This window comes from Pelobates fuscus, chromosome 9 (genome assembly GCF_036172605.1).
Source record: "Pelobates fuscus isolate aPelFus1 chromosome 9, aPelFus1.pri, whole genome shotgun sequence".
NCBI classification, from domain to species: Eukaryota; Metazoa; Chordata; class Amphibia; order Anura; family Pelobatidae; genus Pelobates; species Pelobates fuscus.
This window is the reverse complement of record NC_086325.1, coordinates 104,994,718-105,017,003: the sequence shown is the minus strand read 5'-3', so window position 1 is coordinate 105,017,003 and position 22,286 is coordinate 104,994,718. Positions and strand designations below refer to the sequence as shown.

At 42.0% G+C, this 22,286-nt stretch overlaps 1 protein-coding gene across 1 annotated transcript in view; it reads right to left on the bottom strand.

The window, feature by feature from the left end:
• The window catches only part of WDR38 (WD repeat domain 38), a 63,679-nt gene extending 47,842 nt beyond the window's left edge, over positions 1-15,837 (bottom strand). Inside the window, exons 1-3 of the mRNA XM_063431045.1 lie at positions 15,721-15,837; positions 10,411-10,531; positions 9,309-9,425 (exon numbers count right to left, since the gene is read on the bottom strand). Coding sequence (XP_063287115.1) covers positions 9,309-9,425; positions 10,411-10,531; positions 15,721-15,789 — 307 coding nt within the window. The 5' untranslated portion in view covers positions 15,790-15,837. The remainder of the gene's footprint in view (positions 1-9,308; positions 9,426-10,410; positions 10,532-15,720) is intronic.
• Positions 15,838-22,286: the final 6,449 nt, after the last annotated feature.

Here is a 22,286-nt window from a genome sequence, read left to right as displayed (position 1 = left end):
CATTTTGTTTGGTTCTAAACTCCCGAAAGTGACCGATCGCTACCACTATTTCTCTGGAACTAATTTGGGAAGACGCCACGTGTCAAAACTTCACCCCCGGTGGCAATTCGGCTGTGTTTGTGGGATCTGAGCGCTATATGGACAACTTGGGCACTCAGATCCAGGCTATACGGGGATATAATGCTTGTGGGGGATCAGATATATATATATTATGTGTATTTTTAATATTTTATGTTTTATACTTTGTAACTCTAGTGCCTGGGAGATAATTAGTTTAAGCAATATACACTAAATTGTCTCCCAGACGCAGAGACTCCGGGGCGTGTTCTGGGAGTGCTTGGGGGGGGGGGGGTTACTATGTTTTTGTTTGAGTCCCCATGCTGGGGGGACTGTGTATATAAGTGGACCATTTGTCGGGAATAAAGCAATACAGTTGTACCCTTCATCAAGTCTTGACTGATGTTTGAGTATGTGAACGGCAAACTATTGATTTTTCCCACGACCTTAGGATTTCGGGAGAGTACGAATCAGTGTACTGTGCGAATGGGCTATAATCACTTAAGCCTCTAGCATTTCGGGAGTATATGAATGAACGGAGTATATGAAATACAAGGAGTTCGTTACATAAAGAGAACAGGGAGTGTAGGGAAGCAGTGCTTTGCAAATAAAATCCTTATGTGAAATCCAATGGAGCCAATTTAAAAGTGAAAACAAAATGGGACAGGAATACTAATATAGTGTAGTATGTCTATAAAAGCAGAGGCAAAGAACAAAGAAAAATATTGCACTCACACTTTTCTGGAGCTAAAGATCAGCTCCAGATCACAGCGTATGGATGTCTCCGTCTATGGATGTCAGGATGGTCCTGATTCCCTCTGGTATCGTATCCTTATACCAATAATCCACGTGGTGTATATAAGGGAGTGGTTAGGGAAAGGAAGAAGGATTTGGACTGGACTATGTTTGGTGTGAATTATGTACATTAATGAAACAGAGGAAAGGAAGAAGGGAAGAAGAGTGAGAAAATAGAGACTAGTGGTGAAGGAGAGGAGAAAAGAGCCAAACTAAGAAGCCATCTATCTTCCTATAGATCACATTCCAGAAATTTTCAATGGTTTTCAGGTCTGGAGATTGGGCTGGCTATGACAGGGTCTTGATCTGGTGGACCTCCATCCACACCTTGATTGACCTGGTTGTGTGGCATGGAGTATTGTCCTACTGAAAAAAAGTTTGTATGTGGCTCGATGCATGTGTCTTTCACAAAGATTAATTTGCTCTATTATGGCCTTGCTGATGTATTCCCAAATCATCACCAATCCTTCACCAAATTTCACAGTTGGCACGAGACACTGTGGCTTTTAGGCCTCTCCATGTCTCCGCCTAACCATTAGGGAGCCTGTTTAGAACTATGCTCACTGTACACTTCACCCCAGCTGCCATTTGCCATTCTTTTTAAAGCTTACTTTATGACATCCTATGATTGTGGCGTGACATTCGAATGATTTGGTGTTCCTCCCTGTTAGTGGAGAGTTATTTTTGCCCTCTGCCAGTCTGTAGCTATGTTGTCCGTAATGTCTCCTGTTTGACTTTCTTCTTACGAAACAACGCTGGATGGAAGCAACCTGACGCTCACGGTATCCATCTGCGAGAAAAGCCAGAATTTAGCCCTTCTCTTTCCCACTCAATACTGTGAGGGAAAAAAGTATTTGATCCCCAGCTGATTTTGAACGTTTGCCCACTGACAAAGAAATGATCAGTCTATAATTTTAATGGTAGGTGTATTTTAACAGTGAAAGACAGAATAACAAAAAATAATAATAAATCCAGAAAAACGCATGTCAAAAAAGTTATGAATTGATTTTCATGTCAATGAGTGAAATAAGTATTTGACCCTTTTGACTTAGTACTTGGTGGCAAAACCCTTGTTGGCAATCAGACATTTCTTGTAATTGCAAATACAAAGAAACTAGTCCTGCGCTCAAACTCCCATTATTCCTGGGAGGCAGCAACGACTATAGTACACATCAGCCAAAATACATATAGTAAAAACCTTTCCACATCCCTATGTATTTTTAAACAAATGGAGGTTTTTAGTTACCTCCAATGGCCATGAGAGGGTATGCCCACCTGCCACGTCAAGGCAGACCTCTTAGGTGGGTCCTAACTCTAACCATTCGCATTGCTTCCTTGAGCTTCTGGCAAAAATATCTCTAATGAGACAGAATGGGGTATTTTTTTATATACATCCCTACATGCCTATTAACCCTTAATAGGGAACACATGGGATGGGCAGCAGCATTGCAACCTAGCTGTGTGATACAAAAGTGTATACAAATACAAAGAAACTAGTCCTGCGCTCAAACTCCCATTATTCGTGGGCGGCAGCAATGACTGTAGTACACATCAGCCAAAATACATATAGTAAAAACCAAAGAAAAAAGTTACCTGCGCTCTTTCCACATCCCTATGTATTTTTAAACAAATTGAGGTTTTTAGTTACCTCCAATGGCCATGAGAGGGTATGCCCACCTGCCACGTCAAGGCAGACCTCTTAGGTGGGTCCTAACTCTAACCATTCGCCTTGCTAGTAATTGGCCACCAGGTTTGCACACATTTCAGCAGGGATTTTGTCCCACTTCTCTTTGCAGATCCTCTCCAAGTCATTAAGCTTTCGGGGCAGACGTTTGGCAACTCGAACCTTCAGCTCCCTCCACAGATTTTCTTTGGGATTGAGGTCTGGAAACTGGCTAGGCCACTCCAGGACCTTTATGTGCTTCTACTTGAGCCACTCCTTTGTTGCCTTGGCTGTGTGCTTTGGATCATTGTCATGCTGGAATACCCATCCACGACCCATTTTCAATGCCCTGGCTGAGGGAAGGAGGTTCTCACCCAAGATTTAACGGTACATGGTCCCGTCCATCGTCCCTTTGATGTGGTGCAGTTTTCCTGTCCCCTTAGCAGAAAAACACCCCCAAAGCATAATGTTTCCACTTACATGTTTGACAGAGGGGATGGTGTTCTTGGGGTCATAGGCAGCATTCCTCCTCCTCCAAACACGGCAAGTTGAGTTGATGCCAAAGAGCTTGATTTTGGTCTCATCTGACCACAATCACCCAGTTCTCCCCTGAATCATTCAGATGTTCATTGGCAAACTTCAGACGGGCTTGTACATGTGCTTTCTTGAGCAGGAGCCCTTGCGGGCGCTGAAGGATTTCAGTCCTTTACGGCATAGTGTGTTACCAATTGTTTTCTTGGTGACTATGGTCCCAGCTGCCTTGAGATCATTAACAAGATCATCCTGTGTAGTTCTGGGCTCACTGTTCTCATGATCATTGAAACTCCACGAGATGAAATCTTGCATGGAGCACCAGACCGAGGGAGACTGACAGTTATTTTGTGTTTCTTTCATTTGCGAATAATAGCACCAACTGTTGTCACCTTCTCACTAAGCTGCTTGGTGATGGTCTTGTAGACCATTCTAGCATGTGTAGGTCTACAATCTTGTTCCTGACATTCTTGGACAGCTCTTTGATCTTGGCCATGGTTGAGAGTTTGGAATCTGATTAATTGCTTCTGTGGACAGGTGTCTTTTATACAGGTAATAAACTGAGATTAGGATCACTCCCTTTGAGAGAGTGCTCCTAATCTCAGCGTGTTACCTGTATAAAAGACACCAGGGAGCCAGAAATCTTGCTGATTGATAGGGGATCAAAATAGTTATTTCACTCATTGACATGCAAATTAATTTATTATTATTAAATTGGGAAATAGTAACATCCCCTGGATGTTGGGCAAAAGTAACATCCCCAGGATGTACTTGGAAACCAGAGCAATCTGAATGTACCTTTCCTGGTTAAATACTTTGCTATTATTATTATTATAACTTTTTTGACATGCGTTTTTCTGGATTTTTTTTATTCTGTCTCTCACTGTTAAAATACACCATTAAAATTATAGACTGATCATTTCTTTGTCAGTGGACAAATGTTCAAAATCAGCGGGGGGTCAAATACTTTTTTCCGTCACTGTAGTTATTTTTTTTTATTCCAATTACTTTTGAGGTACTACAAGCATTGCTTTCACCATCCAACTGGTCCAATTGCAAGAAGACAGTGGTGATATAATGATATCTGGGCTTCCCCTCTTACGAGCAGGGAAGCAATCCCTGCTGGTAAAATACCACATGATGGAATTAAAGGGTCCTTAAAGGAAAGACATCCATGATGAACTAATTTTGTCGTGTGTGTGAGATGCAAAGCAACGAGAGTGGATTATATCCACATATGGTGGTCATGCCTTAAAATACGCAAGACATGGCAGAAAATCTTCAAGTGTATAGAAAGATGGACATCAATTAAATTAACATTCTCTCCTGCGACCAGTGGTGTATCCTGGTTTTGTGCTGCCCTAGGCAGGACAAAACTCAGGCACCTCCTCCCGCCCACGCCACCCCCACCCAACCCTTCCCCCGCCTTCTAAATACACACACACACACATTCACTGACAGATACGCATACACTCGCTAACAGAAACACACACTCGCTAACAGACACACACACACTAACAGACACACACACACACTAACAGACACACACACACACACACACACACACACACTAACAGACACACACTAACAGACACACACACTAACAGACATACATACACACACACACACACACTAACAGACACACACACACTAACAGACACACATACACACACTAACAGACACACACTAACAGACACACACACAAACAGACATACATACACACACACTAATAGACATACATACACACTAGCGCACACACACACACACTAACAGACACACACTAACAGACATACACACACAATAACAGACACACACACACACTAACAGACACACACACACTAACAGACACACACACACTAACAGACATACACACACACACACTAACAGACATACATACACACACACACACACACACACACTAACAGACATACATACACACGCACACTAACAGACATACACACACACACTAACAGACACACACACACACACACTAACAGACACACATACACACACTAACAGACACACACTAACAGACACACACTAACAGACACACACACAAACAGACATACACTAACAGACACACACACACAAACAGACATACACTAACGGGGACACACACACAAACAGACATACATACACACACACACACTAATAGACATACATACACACTAGCACACACACACGCACAGACAAACACACACACACACACTAACAGACACAGACACACACTAACAGACACACACACACTAACAGACATACACACACACTCACATATTTGTTTTTTAAATGTAACCCCCCCAGCCTCCTTACCTTTGGAAATGCTGGGGAGGGGGGGGGGGGTTCTCTTCCCCCCTGGTGGTCCAGTGGCTGCTGGGCGGGTGGGCGGCTGGCGAGGGAGCACTTCCCCTGAGCTGTCTGCTCAGCTCCCTCGCGCGTCGCAGAGTGTGGCTGGGAGCCGGAATATGACGTCATATTCCGGTTCCCAGCCTCACTCTGCGGTGCGCGAGGGAGCTGAGCAGACAGCTCAGAGGAAGTGCTCCCTCGCCAGCCGCCCACCAGCGCCGCCTGCCCAGCCTAGCAGCCCGCCGGCATGTCTGTTAGCCGCAAGGCTAACAAGACATTTGCCTTGGGCATTTGGGGGCGGCTTTTTTTGCCGCCCCCTGGAAAATTCCGCCCAAGGCAAATGCCTTGTTTGCCTCGCGGCTAATACGCCCCTGCCTGCGACAGCTCTACTCCATGTTGACTGGCAAAGATGGACAAAGTTAAAAGAAATTTGATAATTCATACTTGCAACTAAGATAAATATAGCAAAAAAACTGAAAAATATCAATCCACCTAATACCGAAGAAATAAAGAAATAAATTATAGATCAATGCCAAATGGAACAGAGTATAAATAAACATTTCTTAAATAAAAACGATATAGGTTGGATTAATTGGGTCAAAAAGATCAAACAGGAATATAATCAAAGAGGAGAGGTATAAAGAAGTAGAAAAAACGAAAATGAAAATGAAAAGATAAGGGAAGGGAAATGAAGGAAGAACAGAGAAAATGAAAAGAAAAGGGGAATCGAAAAAGGAGTGATTTAATAGAAAAATAGAACGGATAAAATTAGCCTACAGAGAGTATTATGATGTCTATGTCTTATGTTATGTCTTTGTAAAAGAATTAGGAATATAATATATGTATGGGTCAACTATATTATCATTTATTATTAATACATTACAGGTGTCTTAACACAATATTGTATTATATGCTTGTGACGAACTGAACCTCGCCACGTGTTTTGGAGGGGCCTGCTGGCCAGCCTCTTGCCTCAGGACTATGGCCCCTGCAATAGACCTTGGCTAATATATTTAAAAAGGCTCTGTTCATGCAATTGAGATTATGTGGTTCGGGTACCGAACAGCCGCACGAACCAGAGACCACCAGGGAGCTTGTTAAACCCTATTAACACTTAATAATGATTCTAACCGCAGTGTTCTAATTCTTTGTCAGGGTGGCCGCTGTTCACATAAACGATCACAAGGTGGCTGACATCTTGTTCGCATGATTGGTCGTCGAGTTCCTAGAACTAAAATTGGACACGGAAACTCCCAACACCGCTAGACTTCCATCATCGCCTGCGTTTGGTTCTACACAACTTAGAAGGGCACTGTTCAGTGGAATGGCTCATCTGGATGAGGGGAACAAGTGCCAGGGTAAGACTATTGACTATGTGCAGTAGTTTGTTTGGTTTTTAAACTACCAAACTAGATTTATGACTTCCATGGAAGTACCGAACCCCTGAACCGATCTGGGTGATTTTTTGGAAAAGTTGGTCCCCCAGATCGGGGCTATCAGGACTTTTGTGGGGTTTCCATGTGTTTTGGGGGCACTTTCGGGGTGTTGTTAAAATGTATGTTTTCTGTGCCTGGAGATAGTTGAGTTAAGTACAGTTCCTGACTCAATTATCTCACAGGCACAGGGGAAGGATTATCATGTTTTGTGTGGGACCTGGACCTGAGAGCCAATGTAATTACAGTGAGTACTTTGTCATAGTCCCCTCTCAGGTCCAGTGGGGAATGCCCCTGTCACGGTAAACCCCTTGCATGGGGACTTGCATATAAACTGTCACGGTAAACCCCTTGCATGGGGACTTGCATATAAACTGGCCAGTTGGCCTGAATAAAATCATACCTATTGTACCCTTCATCAAGTCTAGGCTGATGTTTGGGTATACGTCTAATTGCTTGGACAATTTACTTGGATACTGCATTTTTTTAGCAGTTCGGGAGGAAACAAAAACAAATGGGTATCTGAAATACTAGCGTTCTTAACAATGCTAATAGTGCTTTTATAGTTAGTAACATTCTGTATTCTTTGTAATGTATGTTGATTGTATCATTTTGAAAAAACAAATAAAGAATTTATTAACTAAAAAAAATGTAACAATGTTTTTGTTATGTGTTGTTTATGGAGATTAAACGTATATCCTGCAAAGTAAACAAAACATTATCTGTGTCATGATACCTGTGGGTGCTTCTCCTTCCTCACGTCACCACGCAGTATAATGCTACTCCTTGAGTCTTTCTGGCATAACTTCTGATGCTGGGTCCTATCTTTCTAAGTAAATTTATGTTGCTAAGTGCCTTTGTGATTTGATAGATGTGTGGCTTAGTTAATCATTTATGTGACATTGTACCTGTACTCTTTGATGTCCCAAGGCACCATATTATGCCACCACGATAGACTGATAATACGCTGCTGTCCTTTCTGGTTTTCGGTGTGCTATGGTCATTTACCATACTGACAATCTTCTTCTCACTAGTATACGTATGCAATCATAATTTTACCTTTATTCTAAAACTTTGAATGCAAATAATTAATACAATCACCATACCCCTAAACAATTGCTTTGGAGGGAACAAGGTACTTCAATCAAGAATAAGCATGGTTAGAACACTCCCTTGAAAAACAGCGAGATAAACGCTCCTTCCCACGAACGTTTGCCACAAACTCCTGGAGGAGTGTGGAAGCTGACCTCCTGCCCACCAACTATGGTCCAGGTCAGAGACCCCATTCGGAGTTACCCTGCTCAGCCGCCATTAGCAGCTTTCCCACAGTGCCCCTAGTTCGGCACTTTCCCTTAATTCGAATGGAACTGAATGCTCGCGGCCGTTCGCATGAACCAAACCCATGAATGGTCCTCAGCAGTACTCAGCCGCGACTGCTATGGAGCTAGTTTCGGCATGAGGACTTCGTGGGTCCCGATCACCTCAGCAGTACTTAGTAGCGAATGTTATGGAACTGTTTTCAGCATGACGTGACCTTGCGGTTCCTGGACAACTTGGTCTGGGGTTGTGAACCATTTTGCAACCCGCCAGGAGAGTGCTTTTTGGAGGAAAGGTGCCTGAGACCAAGGGAAACAAACTCTACCTGAGAGCCAGACAGAGCATCCCGTATATTGGACGCAGGAGCTCCCGAAAGTTGACCAGCAAAAGCACCAAATGCTCTGGAACTATTTTGGCCTACAGAACTTTGACACAATGGCGTTTTCTCTATACTGCATGGATCTGAGCGCTATTTGGACAAATTAGGCGCTCAGATCAGAGCTATTTGGAGATGTATGACATGTGGGGTTATTATATATTTTTATGATGTTTTGTGGTACTTTTATATTTTAATATTTTTGTGTTTGGCTCTCTGTTCCTGGGAGATAATTAACTTACCGGTCCTTAACTCAATTATCTCCCAGGCACAGAGATTCCTGGGAGGGGCTTGTATTGTATTGTTTGGAGACCCCCTTCTGGGGGTTGTGCATAAAAGTCTGAGTTTGGCTCATTAAAATCAGTTGTACTCCCATAACTATATGTCTTCTTACTTACTAGGAGGGGAAAGGGCTATTCACTGCTCAGCACCTTGTTCCACCTCATGGAGAATTCAGCAGGTAAAGTCCTTGTAAGGACACGACTGTGTGTCGTCCAGGCCCTGGGAGGAAACAGAGATATTCTCCTATCCTGTTCCAGGATGGAGAGGCTCTGGGAGGACCGCAGTGAAGCCATGGAGACTGGGGCAGGAGCGCTGAAGTTTTCCCCGATTCCAGCTAGGAAGTGATCCTTGGCGGAGGTACCCAGCTGGGGTACAGGGAGCTCCAGTACAAACAGATGGGTGGTTAATTCATTATTCAAAAGTGCAGAAATGGGATTTGGGAAAGAGGATATAAATTGCAAAGCTTAGAGATGCACAGATGAAAGTATCCCTCCTATTTAATCTTACATACCGGTTAGCACATGGAGACAATCTGCATTATCCACTCGCCATATTCTTACAGAACAGTCATGCGATGAGCTGGCAAACAGGGAACCGTTTGGAGAAAAGCAGCACGATTTGACTGGCCCTGCAGTGACAAGTGTAAGGAAACACGAGACAAACCAAAACAGCTATAATTATTAGTGATACATTTTTGGATAAAAAAAAAAACTCCAATAACATATTTGTTGCCAAAAGGAAAGAATGCAAGAACGTTTATTTATATTTATATTTTTGTTGGTAATTTATTATTGTCTATAATATTTTAAAATATGTTAAAATAGCTCACTACAGAGGTAAGTTAAATATGTTTAATATCACTGTAACATCCTAGCAACAAGTGTAAAGAGTGCAGCATCATTGCAACACCCAACACAATTGTTACAGTGTTGTAAACTGATAGGGTTAGTTATTAATGAATTGTGAATTGTTGAGATACAAATTGAGTTTCACATTTTATGCAAAATAGTAAAAATAGTGAAAACATAGCTGACTAGAAGAATCTTTCCAAATTAGCTACTTTGGCCTAAAATATGAAATTCACTTTGCATTCTTGACAGCTCACAGTTTAGTGATTAGTCCTGTGTGCTGAAACCTCATGTTCTCTAAAGGTACAGTAGAGTGTCCTCAAACTGTCGTGAATAGTGCCTTTAACCTAAAGTGGATATCCTTAAGGGGTTAATCAGGGTTCGCATTTGGGATTTCTCTTTTTAATTAAAGAATTATGATAAGGCTCATTTCCATGCATCAAACTATTCAAAACTTAGCTAAACTATTGTTATAAATTACAAAACGAACATTTAGTATATACTTATAATATGAAGTTCAAAAATAAACCAAAACATATTTGATCTATCAATAAACATAATCTATGAACATAAAATATAATCACCATACATGACCACAAAACAAACGCAACATTGCGTGCATGTAGAGACTAAAATAGGAGCAGTGTGGACAACTGAGCCAAGCATCATGGCACACAATGTGCATGTCTATGACTGACATATAGATCTCTCCTTTACCTATACTTCTATAATGACAAGTTAAGATGGGGTAACAGAAGATCTCACCTTTGTGTCCTGTCACTTTATGTTGAAGCACGCCGGTTTTTGATTCCCATATGTAGATGCGACTGTCATCAGAACAAGTCAGGATTAGGTTGTAGTCCGGAGAAATGGCACAGGAATTCACCTAAATTATAATCAATAGCAAGTATGGCTAAAACTGAAGCACAACCTTTTTTTCTATAAATAGTCAAGTAAACAATATCAGAATATCTGTCTGAATATTCAAAATAAAGTAAATATAAACTGATAAAACAAATAAAGCAAACACATTAATCCAGCATTTCGTGTTTTTTTATGGAAAAGGGAGTTGAACATTGAGATTACTAATTAGTGGCTACTCCTTTACCAGCAGTGACCTCCACCTAAATTTTCCTATACCCGTTGTACAGTCCACACCTAAACGTTGGCCCATATTTTCCAACTGTGTGTCATCATTAATATTTCTCAGCTGTTTTTTATTTTTTTTTATTTAAATTTGTATTTTTTTTATTTTGAAGATATCAACTTGTACAGTTATGCAGTATATGCGGTTATGTAGTTAACATAGTAATGCAATATATTCAGTAGTACAATATAGTAGTAGTGCAGTAGTGTGTTTATGCATCATCTTTGTAGCACCATCTACCTAGCACTGTAGTATGTCTAACACTGTGACTTGTGAAGTACTGCTGTCCATGTAGATATGTTTGGCAACTCTATAATACATTTGTGGCAAGTAATGCGCTATGTTTGAGAGTGCAGCATGTCTAGCGATGCTATATGTGTAGTAATGCTATTTATACACTTATGCAGTATAGTTAGTGATGTAATTTGTTAGTAATGCAGTGTATTTAGGTAGGTTCATTTGGGTTGTATATAGGAAGTCTCTGTGGGTTATGCAGGTCTCTGTTTTGATTGTCCCTTATGGGTGTCTGTCCGGTACTTAGCAGGGCACCCGATAGACATCATATCTCTGTGGTTTTCCTCGGGATCAGCGGCCGATCTTTGGTGGGTCAGCAGGTCAGGTTTGTTCACCATAGGGAGTCTCTGTTGGTGACCGTTTTTGTTTGTTTTTTCTTCACTGATGATGGTTGTGGTTCTGGTTCTGTGGGTTTGTGTGTTGAGATTAGTCTCTTCACTTTGAAGCTGGTTGGCTTGCTCTGTGTACGGTCGTTCTCAGTCAGACCCTCTGTTGTTTCGGGTCTCTTGGCGGGTGAGGGAACTCCCTGTGTTGGGGCCATCCTCAACTTTTGCAGAAAGGGCTCTGGGTCATCCTCTGATGTCAGGATCATACTGTCTCCCTCTATTTCGGTTAGGAGGGAACCCTCCACCCCCCAGCGGTATCTTATTCCTGAGTCTCTCATTTTCCTGGCTATAGGTGCTAGCTTTCTCTTCTCTGCAAGAACGGTGAATGGTATGTCAGGGAATATTGCCACCCTGTGTCCTTCATTTGTAATTACCCCCATTTCTCTGGAACGTGCCATTATATCTGACCTTGTGGTTATATCCAGTGTCACCATGATGACGTCCCTGGGTGCTCCGCTTGGGGCTGCCGCTGATTTCCGCACCCGGAATGCAGAGGAGAACCGCTGCCTGTCTGCATCACCCCTCACTCCCATACTTGCTATCAGCTTGTGGGCATAGGGAAGGAGCTGCTCATCAGTCACTGATTCAGCGATCCCCCTGAAGCGGAGGTTTTTTTCCCGGTGCCTTGCCTCTATTGTGGCCACCGAGCGTTTCAGTTGTTGCACTTGAGAGGTGAGTAGTTTTAGGTGTGTGTCTCTGGCCTCTAGGACATTTTCCCTGGCTGACTCACGGTTTTCCAGTGCTTCGACTTTTCGGCTCACCTCCCCCACTTCTGTCTGGATTTGCTTGAGGTCTGCTCCCCATGTTTGTCTCATTTCTGTGAGGAGTCTTTTAATGTCCCCTTTTGTGGAGGGTGTCTCATCTTTCTCCGATTCAGTTAGGTAAGATGGTGTTTCCGACCGGGGGACGGTACAGAGTCCTCTTCGTCTTGCGAGGCCTCAGATGCCGTGTGTGTGCAGCGCGAGTCAGGCGCCATTTTCGTGGCCTGTGTGTTTGTCGGCTGCTCGAAGGAGCTTCTAATATCTGGCTGGCGGGGACCGGCCGGTCCTTGAGCTTTCTTATTCTTGCGCCCCATTGTCTCTATGGGGGGGATATCCTTTGCTTGGGCTGATTCTCTGCCTTTTTGTCGCTTTATGTTGGGTATATTTCCCTGGCCTGAGCGGAGCTCTGCTCAGAGACGTCCGCTTGGTGTCGCTGGTAGCCACGCCCCCCCCCTCAGCTGTTTTTACCAGTTGAACCCCATAGGTCAGGCCACACCATTCAATACGCTAAAGGTTAAAACTTAGACTAAGTCATTCCAAAATGTAAATTGTCTGCTGCTTTGGCCCTTAACATGTAGACAGACTTGCACATTTAGGATCATTGTCATACAGCATGACCCATATCCTGTTAAACTTCTGTTGAAGGATAGACACTCTGATATTCTTCAGTTATAATTTTCTGAATCCTAAACACATTATCCACCAATCACTGCAAATCACCTAGATCCAGAGTCTGCAGCAAACCATTATACACCCACCACCAGATTTTGCAGATCACATGACCCGCGGGAGCATGAGGGGGAAGATGTGCTGCAAGGTGGATTGTGGGGGCAGGTAAGAATATATGCCGCAGGGGCCACCTAAACGTCTGTCATTCTACGCTGCCCTGCAGCGTTAAAGGGACACTCCAGGCAGGCACCCAGACCACTGCCTATTGGAGTGTTCTGGGTGCCAACTCCCATCAAAAAAGTGGGGTGATGAGAGTGGGGCAGAAAAGTCACAACAAACAAGACCCAGTGGAGCGCTAATCGAAATAACTTGACTCACCCTTATAATAGGGGATATGAAATATGAGAAAATCTAAATGGAGAGAAATAAAATGGAGACAATGGTGTAGTATGTATGGACTTGGTGTTCTTAGAGAGAAGGACTGTATGGCAATATTGTATATTATAATATTGCCATACAGCCATTGAAGAAGCCTGGAATTTGCTTTATAATACCTCTGCGTTTATGATTTGAGCCTATCCTCCTCAGGCTCTAAACCATGTGAGTTTGTTATATCTACTATCCTTCTCTCTAAGAACACCAAGTCCATACATACTACACCATTGTCTCCATTTTATTTCTCTCCATTTAGATTTTCTCATATTTCATATCCCCTATTATAAGGGTGAGTCAAGTTATTTTAATTAGCGCTCCACTGGGTCTTGTTTGTTGTGACCTTTCTGCCCCACTCTCATCACCCCACTTTTTTGCATGTTTTTGTGTTAAGGTTTAGAGGTACCTTCACGTGTATTGAGCTGCTTAATGTAATCAGGTTCTTCACTATATTATATTTGAGCGCCTACATAGCACGGTTTATTTGCTATTGCCAACTTCCATCACCCTTAATCCTGCAAGTGTAATTATTGCAGTTTTTATAAACTGCAATAATTACCTTGCAGGGTTAAGTCCTCCTTTAGACAGCCACTAGAGGGACTTCCGTGTTCTTAAAACACGAAAAGTGTTTTAAACGACGCTGGACGTCCTCGCGCTATGCATGAGGACCTCCAGCATCGCCGGAATCCCCATAGGACAGCATTGAATAATCCTTTTCTTTGTGGAGGACTAATACGCGTTTGCGACGCTGACGTCGGCGGGGGAGGAGCGTGGGTGGAGCCTGACCCAGCACCGAGGGTCATCGGAGCTGAATTCAGGTTTTAACCTCTTCAGCAACATGGGATGGGGGTGGGAGGGAGGGGGCACTGCAGGGTCCTACAGTGCCGGGAAAACAGTTTTTTCCCCCCTGGCAGTGGAGAGTCCCTTTAAAACCTGGATTCTGCAAGATAGCATAGAACGCCCTGCGTCCTTAAGGGGTTAAATGATCATACTCCTTCACATCTAGCAATGTGGTATATATGATACAATGCACTAAATGCAAGATAAGGAAAACCAGCCAGCAATTAATTTGCTGAATGAATATGCACAAACACTCTATTAAACATTGAAGATTGCTCCCCTCTCCCTCCTGCCTCCTTACATTGGACACAATCTTTTTTAAAAAGCCCTCCGCTCTTCTCCCCACTCCCTCTGCCACAGCCTCCAGTGTATGATTAAAGTTAAAGTTGCAGAGCCAGAGATAAAAAATTTCTAAAGAGTTAATGTGTGATTGAAAATAAAACATTTTTTTTTTAATGCAAGCTGTTTCAGTCACAGCCTGGGAAGGTATGGCTAGTGCTGCATAAACAGAGAGAAAGGTGATTTATCTCTTAGATGGCAGAGAATTTAGCAGTGCGACTGCAGGGACATTATCAATACAATATAACTACTTCATTAAGCTACAGTTGTTTTGATGCCTAAGGTATCCCTTTAAAGGGAAACTGTACTCACCGAAAATACAGCTTATTTTCCTCCCAAACTAAATTCTACCCATCCCCTGGACCTCTGTAACCCCCCTTGCAAGACATATAAACTTCAATAAATATTATTATGATTCTTACCTTATTTCCAGCGCCGCGTCACACATCCATCCTCCGTCGTCTACACCCCCTTCCGCGTCATCCGATCAGCTGACCCACTCTCCTTCCCTCTGCCAATGAGCTCATACTCATTGGGAATCATTGGGAAGCAAGAGCGCATGCGCATCTAACGCAGCGCCCCGCCCCTCGCACGCTTCACGCAGAGATTCATTGAATCCCCTTGTGAAGCTGCATTAGACCCACGTGATGTGCGACGTCCTCATACAGTGCGTGGGGGCGTCGCACGTCGTAACTCACCTCTCCTCTCCTATGGATGCGGAAGCACCATCTAGCGGCTAGGTAAGAGAAGGCAGCTGGAGGTGGGATTTTCAATTTAATCAAAACACTGCGGTTTAGCAAAAACCACAGTGTTTTGACAAACTTGGTGAAGGGTAGAGGGCCAAGGCACCCAGACCACTCAAACGAGATGAAGTGGTCTGGGTACCTAGAGTGTCCCTTTAAGTTAGTTAGTCTGAGAAGCTGCAGGTTTGATTATTCACTATACATTTGGACAGCACAAAGACGCAATATCTGCGCGGTAAAGAAAAAAAATGTCTCATCTAATAAACCTAGACAGGAGTGATCTGAATAATGTAGCATTAAAAATGTGTACATTTTTGGTGCTATAAAAACACATGCATACACACCGATACAAAGGTTGAAAGCATTACTGCTGATAATTCATATAATAATAATAATAAACAAAAGTTAATACATTACTAGCAACAAACTTGCAGAATCCAGATATGAATTTGAAACACACTAACCTCCCCTTTATGCCTCTGAAAAAACGTCTTGGTAGTTGTGGTGAAATATTCAGACGGATTTTTCCACATTGTTAAAGTGCATTAAGTTTACTGGGCTGTGCCATTTAGCGAGGCCTAACTGTGTGTATAAGGCTTGCCAGTTGCCGTGGTTACTACTGGCCTGAATGGTAGGCTGGGCTGTCTTTATTTACATTCCACCACACAGTTACAACCTGCATAATTACACTTCATGGATATGACAACAGAAACCTGTTTTACTTTACGTGAGCTGTGTGTTTTTGCAGACTCTTTTTTGAGTTCTTACAATATACTTATGTATAAAATACACTGGTATATAAAAAAAAACTAAGAAGATGGTGCTAATGAAATGATCATAAAAAAAACTAATCTCTGTATTTACTGAATTTTATTCTAAAATGTATTCTAAAATTGTACCCGGACAAGTGTTTGCCCCTTGCCCACTCCCACACACAGCATACATCTTTTCATGTGCATGTACAAGATCATTCACGAATAAGAATTTACAACATGTCTCGGAATATTTGTAAATTGTGTATAGTTTCTAAATGAGCATCTGGGGCTCAAGTTCTCCTAATTTGGGTAATTAATAAAAAAAATATACATGTATATTGTAAAGCCATACATTTATGGCTATCTTTATACATTTAAAAAGCAATGTATAATATGTGGTTGCGTAAATAAAAAAGAGGCAATTTAACTCTGAATAAAGACATAGCAAAAAAATTTAAATGCTCAAAGGGGCATTGCTAAGGGGTAAAAGCTTCTGAAGCCCCGAGTGTGGTCCAGAAAAGGCCTGGGTATAATTTTGTCACCATTTAATTTTTAACAGACTCCCATGTAATGCAGAAAGCTAATACCACATCCACTTATCATATCATTTGTGAAAATATCCAATTAAAACCTCAAATACAGATTGCACAATATATATATATATATATATATATATATATATATATTTTAATTCACATTAATGCACCAATGTAGGGATATTGCACTGGGTACAGGATTTAAATGCAGTGTGGTAAAGGGTTAATACAGCATGTGTAGGTGTTAATACAGTAGAGCCTGAGTTTATAAAATATAGGTAGATTAAAAAAAAATGAATTCAATCAAAGATTTGTGTCACCATGTGATTGATCAGGATGTTGGGGTTTAGATTGGACATAACGCTGGTTTCAGGAGGAACATAAGTCAATATTAGTGGGAGCGGCCATACATTTGAAGACTGGGTCCAAAATATTAGATTACTTTATTTTTTGCACTTTGGACTACATAAGTAATGGGTATTTTCAATTTATGCATTTGCATTTCTTTTATCTAGCAAAAAAAAAAAAAAAGTGTGAATAGTAATTATTTTGTGTTTTTATGCAAACAATTGTTCTTACATATGTCACTTTTGTTGCCTTAATGGTGCATTCTGAAATAATGCATTTTCTAAATTTGACATGTCAAATGGTAACCTACCACAGCAAACTATTTAGGAAATAGACAAGCATGCAATTTCTTTGAATAAACAGCAGGGGGCAGTAGTAATCATTGTTTAAGAATAGACCAGTAAACAAACTATGTCCTAGCATAAACAGCAGAGGGCAGTAGGAGTCAAACTCCATTCTTTTCTTTTTCCAGTCAAGTTGTGGAATCCAAAACTTGTATTGCAAGGTTCTCACACTCAAGTTATTAGGAGTGAAAATGCATGAGGCTTGTGAATATTGATGAATTTCCCCAATCTATGTAATCAGACTAAAAAAAGTCAGAGATTACAATTGAAGCACCAGGAGGAGTGGATCCACAGCCCGGTCTCGGGAGGGGCACTGTAAGATTATGTATTTGCAGTGCAGATCAAAATATATACACATAACTTGTATTTTTGTTTAGTGTTAGTGTGTATAAGTGAATGCATGGGTGCCAAGCCATACAAAAAGTGTTTGACACCAGAAAGAGAAACCGACACAACATTATACTCCGAAACACACAATAACACTCTGAAAACACAACACACAAACACAATTACACCCTCAAAAACACACCCACCCTAAATACACCCTCAAACACGCACACACATATACATCCTCAGAAATACACACACAAACACAATTACACCCTCAAAAACACACCCACCCTAAATACACCCTCAAACACACACACACATATACACACATATACATCCTCAGAAATGCACACACAGACACAATTACGCTCTAAGAAAAAGTAAAGTGAGCATGATACATATAGGTACCCATTAAGACCACTTTGTGGCTGTGCTGGGTTAGAGGGCAGGCTTATAGTCTTAAGGCAGGCTTAAGCAGGGTAATAGTTGGGCTTGCCGATTTTGCCCTCTGTGCAGCAGTACCAGGTCCTCCTCTCTTCTCTCCTGCCCCCTCCAGTGCTGCATGCCCTTGTCCTAAGTGTGCCCCTCCCTATGTGACAGAATGCGGGAGGGGGGGCACTTACCATTACCATTGGACTTGTTGTTGCTTCTCTGAATAATCCCCTCCTTACCTGGTCACTTATAAGGTTGTTTACGATAGAAAATAACTGAGTGAATTACAAATACTTCATATACATTGGACATGAAGCAATCCATAAGGATAACATTTCGTAATTGTAAAGAATGACAAAGAATGCATTTCACGTAACAGTACTTTGTTTTGTTTATTGAGGTTCGATAACAAGGACACAAACTATGCTCACCTCTATGACCCCACAGTGTATCCTTCACTATTGGGTGAGTAATATGAGGCAGAGCATTTCATAAAATGGTACACAGTGTAAATGGTAAACAGCAAAGATAATTCATGGTTGAAAGAACAACTCAAAAGTAGGGATATAAAATGTCCATGTCTGGGGGCGGAGCCAGCGCCTGATCGAGCCAGACGTGTCTCCGTGCAGCTCTGAGAGCCGGTCCCGAACACCGCGGCTTTTTGCGGCTAATAACTCACCTGCGAGGGTCCAGTGGGGATCCCTGGACTCCTGTACAGATGGGGAAAACGAATAAGAAGTACCGGGCAGATCCGGGCTCAGGCGATAGCGACCAGGATCACGATAGCCACCAGGATCAGCTTCCTGCCTCACCCCAGGTACGCTCTGTGCCCCGAGCATCCCAGGCGGAGAATGATTCTGCTCCCTCCACCAAGGCAGATATACAAGCATTGAGGCAGGATATTAAAGATATGTTTCAGGCAGACATGGCCCTCATCCAGGAAGAAGTCACCTCAATTACTAACAGAGTGGTATCAGTGGAGCGACACATGGGAAGCACCAAATTGGCACAATCTGCCACAGATGCCACTTTAAGCTCATTACAAAGAAAATGTGACGATCTAACAGCACAAATGGCAAACATGGAGGACAGGGTTAAAGCACGAAAGGTAAGAATACGTGGTGTTCCTGACACCATTTCAAATGCTGAACTGCCCCATTACTGCAGGAGGCTCATCTCCACACTCCTACCGCCAAAACAGGCCAAACAGCTATTGGTGGATACATGCTTCCGTCTGCCTAAGGCGGCCAAGGCACCCCAAGAGTCTACTACGGATGTATTGCTCAAGTTTGCAAAAGACTCAGACAGAGGGGTCCTCATGGGCGCTGTTAAAGGTTCTCCCACGGTAGGGAGCACACCTGGTCTTTTATAGAGACTTTTCCAGAAGTACCCTCACATGGCGGAGGATGTTCAGACCGGTTACACAACTCCTGCGAGAACACTCCATTCCATACAAGTAGGGCCTGCAACGATTGATAGCGGAAAGGAACGACAAGACACACCTCCTGCTGCATATTTCAGAGGCAACACCGTTCCTCCAAGCCCTGGGTCTACCAACGGAGACCGTCCAGAAGAACGCACAGCCATCCTGGACAGTGGAGAGAATTATTCCCTTTGTGCCCAGAAGGGCTTCACCGGGGACTACTGACTCGCCTACCTGAGGCATAAGGGGGGAAGATACTACTGCCAAACGCAATATTGTTTATTTCTTTATAGTTATACGTTACCTTTAAGTCTCTCATGCACCCTGGCTCCGTAAGCATTTGCCTTGCATACTAACCTACTAGTTAACCCCCCCCCCCCCCCCACAAGCTAGAATGAACTAGTCAAGTAGCCCCCTTATTGACGTTCAAGTTTATTATCACGTTCAGCCTAAACCCAGAGCCTTTTTATATACCCTCCTGGCCGGAGTCGGCCGTAGTTACAAGTTTAGTGACGCTTTTGTTAAGATAATTGACAACAAACCAGTGCCTTATGCACAACATGCAGTCAGCACCTCACTATGCCAAGACGCAGGCACACAAAGCATTGTACAAGCTCCCCTAACTCACTGTTATAGCATACACACTCGGCATGCAGGATCTTGCAGCAACTACAAATATAAAAAAAAGGTTGTTATTATACTGATGGGATTGTTACACCATTTATGTAAGCATTGTTGTTTTTGCCCCACAGTTGTGATGTGCTCAGAGGTCAACGCTGACCGCAAAAATAAAGAATTAAAAAAAAAAATGTCCATGTCTGGAGAATTGTTTTGCCCATGAATTCTTTAATATATATAGCCAATCTGTTTTAAACAAAAAAAACTCAAGGCCTTGACATAATATTTTTGGATACGCTTTTCAAACGATTTAATATTTTTGTAAGCATTAACATTATTGTTTTTTTGAAATATGAAAAATATATAAATATTTAAAGAAGAAAATTTGAACATTTTTCAAAATCATTTAAATATGTATCTAGTTTTGTTCAGCTTAAACAGGCTTTAGTTCCCTTCCACATAACATTTTATAGTAATCAACATTGTAGCCATATGAGCCAGGAGATTTAGCTGACTTAAAGGGACACTGAAGTGACTATAACAACTCCATCTCTTTGCATTGGTTATAGTGTCTGGAGTCCCCTGGCATTGGCCCTTCATTCGGTGTTAAACCATTTTAGAGCAGTTTAACACTAAATAAGGGTCTCTGTCCACCCACACTCCAGCACCTTTTGGAGGTGTAACTAAGGCAGAAATTACACACTTCCTTGTAATTATACCCTTTATACCCCCAGTTGGAATTCAGGCAGTGTGAGAACTGGTAATAGAAGGCTGACTATAAATATAAAATCAACTAATTCTCTCATTGTGAGGCAGGAATCAGAATTTCACATGAAATATAACGTTTTTATTTTGATTGTTGCATTAAAATTAATTTCAGATAATGAAATATATAACGAATCATTGATATAAAACGTATCTAGGGGGCATTTCTAGGTGGGGTCGTCTTAGAATAGGGTAGTGTCTTCTTAGAATTAAAAAGCACAAAGATGGTCATGTACTAAGCCTATGTATGCGACGTTCTGGCATGGTCAGGTGCAAAACTCGAATGTGACGTCTCTGCAATGTACAAGGCTGTTAGTTTTAAGATTCATCAGAGCAGAAATTAACCCTGTCAGTGATGGAATTTTAGTCAGTCTTACATTAACATTTTCAGTGATGGAATGTTAATGATTAATGTTAAGTTAATCTCATATTAAGCCGTACAACCCTTTAATGGCAATCAGATTTCTCTTTGGATCAACAACCTGTTTACATACATATTTTGTTTGTGCAACAAAACATCCAAGCCTTTTTAAAATTTACAGTTGCAAGAAAAAGTATGTGAACCCTTTGGAATGATACGGATTTCTGCACAAATTGATCATATAATGTGATCTGATCATTATCTAAGTCTGCTTAAACTAATAACACACAAAGAATGAAATGTTGCCATGTTTTTATTGAACACACCATGTAAACATTCACAGTGCAGGTGGAAAAAGTATGTGAACCCTTGGATTTAATAACTGGTTGAACTTCCTTTGGCAGCAATAACTTCAACCAAACGTTTCCTGTAGTTGCAGATCAGACGTGCACAACGGTCATGAGTAATTCTTGACCATTCCTCTTTACAGAACTGTTTCAGTTCAGCAATATTCTTGGGATGTCTGGTGTGAATCGCTTTCTTGAGGTCATGCCACAGCATCTCAATCGGGTTGAGGTCAGGACTCTGACTGGGCCACTTCAGAAGGCGTATTTTCTTCATTGTCCTGTTGCAACACCCATCTTCTGTTGAGCTTCAGCTGGTAGACAGATGGCCTTAAGTTCTCCTGCAAAATGTCTTGATAAACTTGGAAATTCATTTTTCCTTCGATGATAGCAATCTATTCAGGCCCTGACGCAGAAAAGCAGCCCCAAACCATGATGCCCCCACCACCATACTTCACAGTTGGGATGAGGTTTTGATGTTGGTGTGCTGTGCCTCTTTTTCGCCACACATAGTGTTGTGTGTTTCTTCCAAACAACTCAACTTTGGTTTCATATGTCCACAAAATATTTTGCCAGTACTGCTGTGGAACATCCAGGTGCTCTTGTGCAAACTGTAAACGTGCAGCAATGTTTTGTTTGGACAGCAGTGGCTTCCTCTGTGGTATCCTCCCATGATATCCATTCTTGTTTAGTGTTTTACATATTGTAGATTCGCTAACAGGGATGTTAGCATGTGCCAGTGACTTTTTGTAAGTCTTTAGCTGACACTCTAGG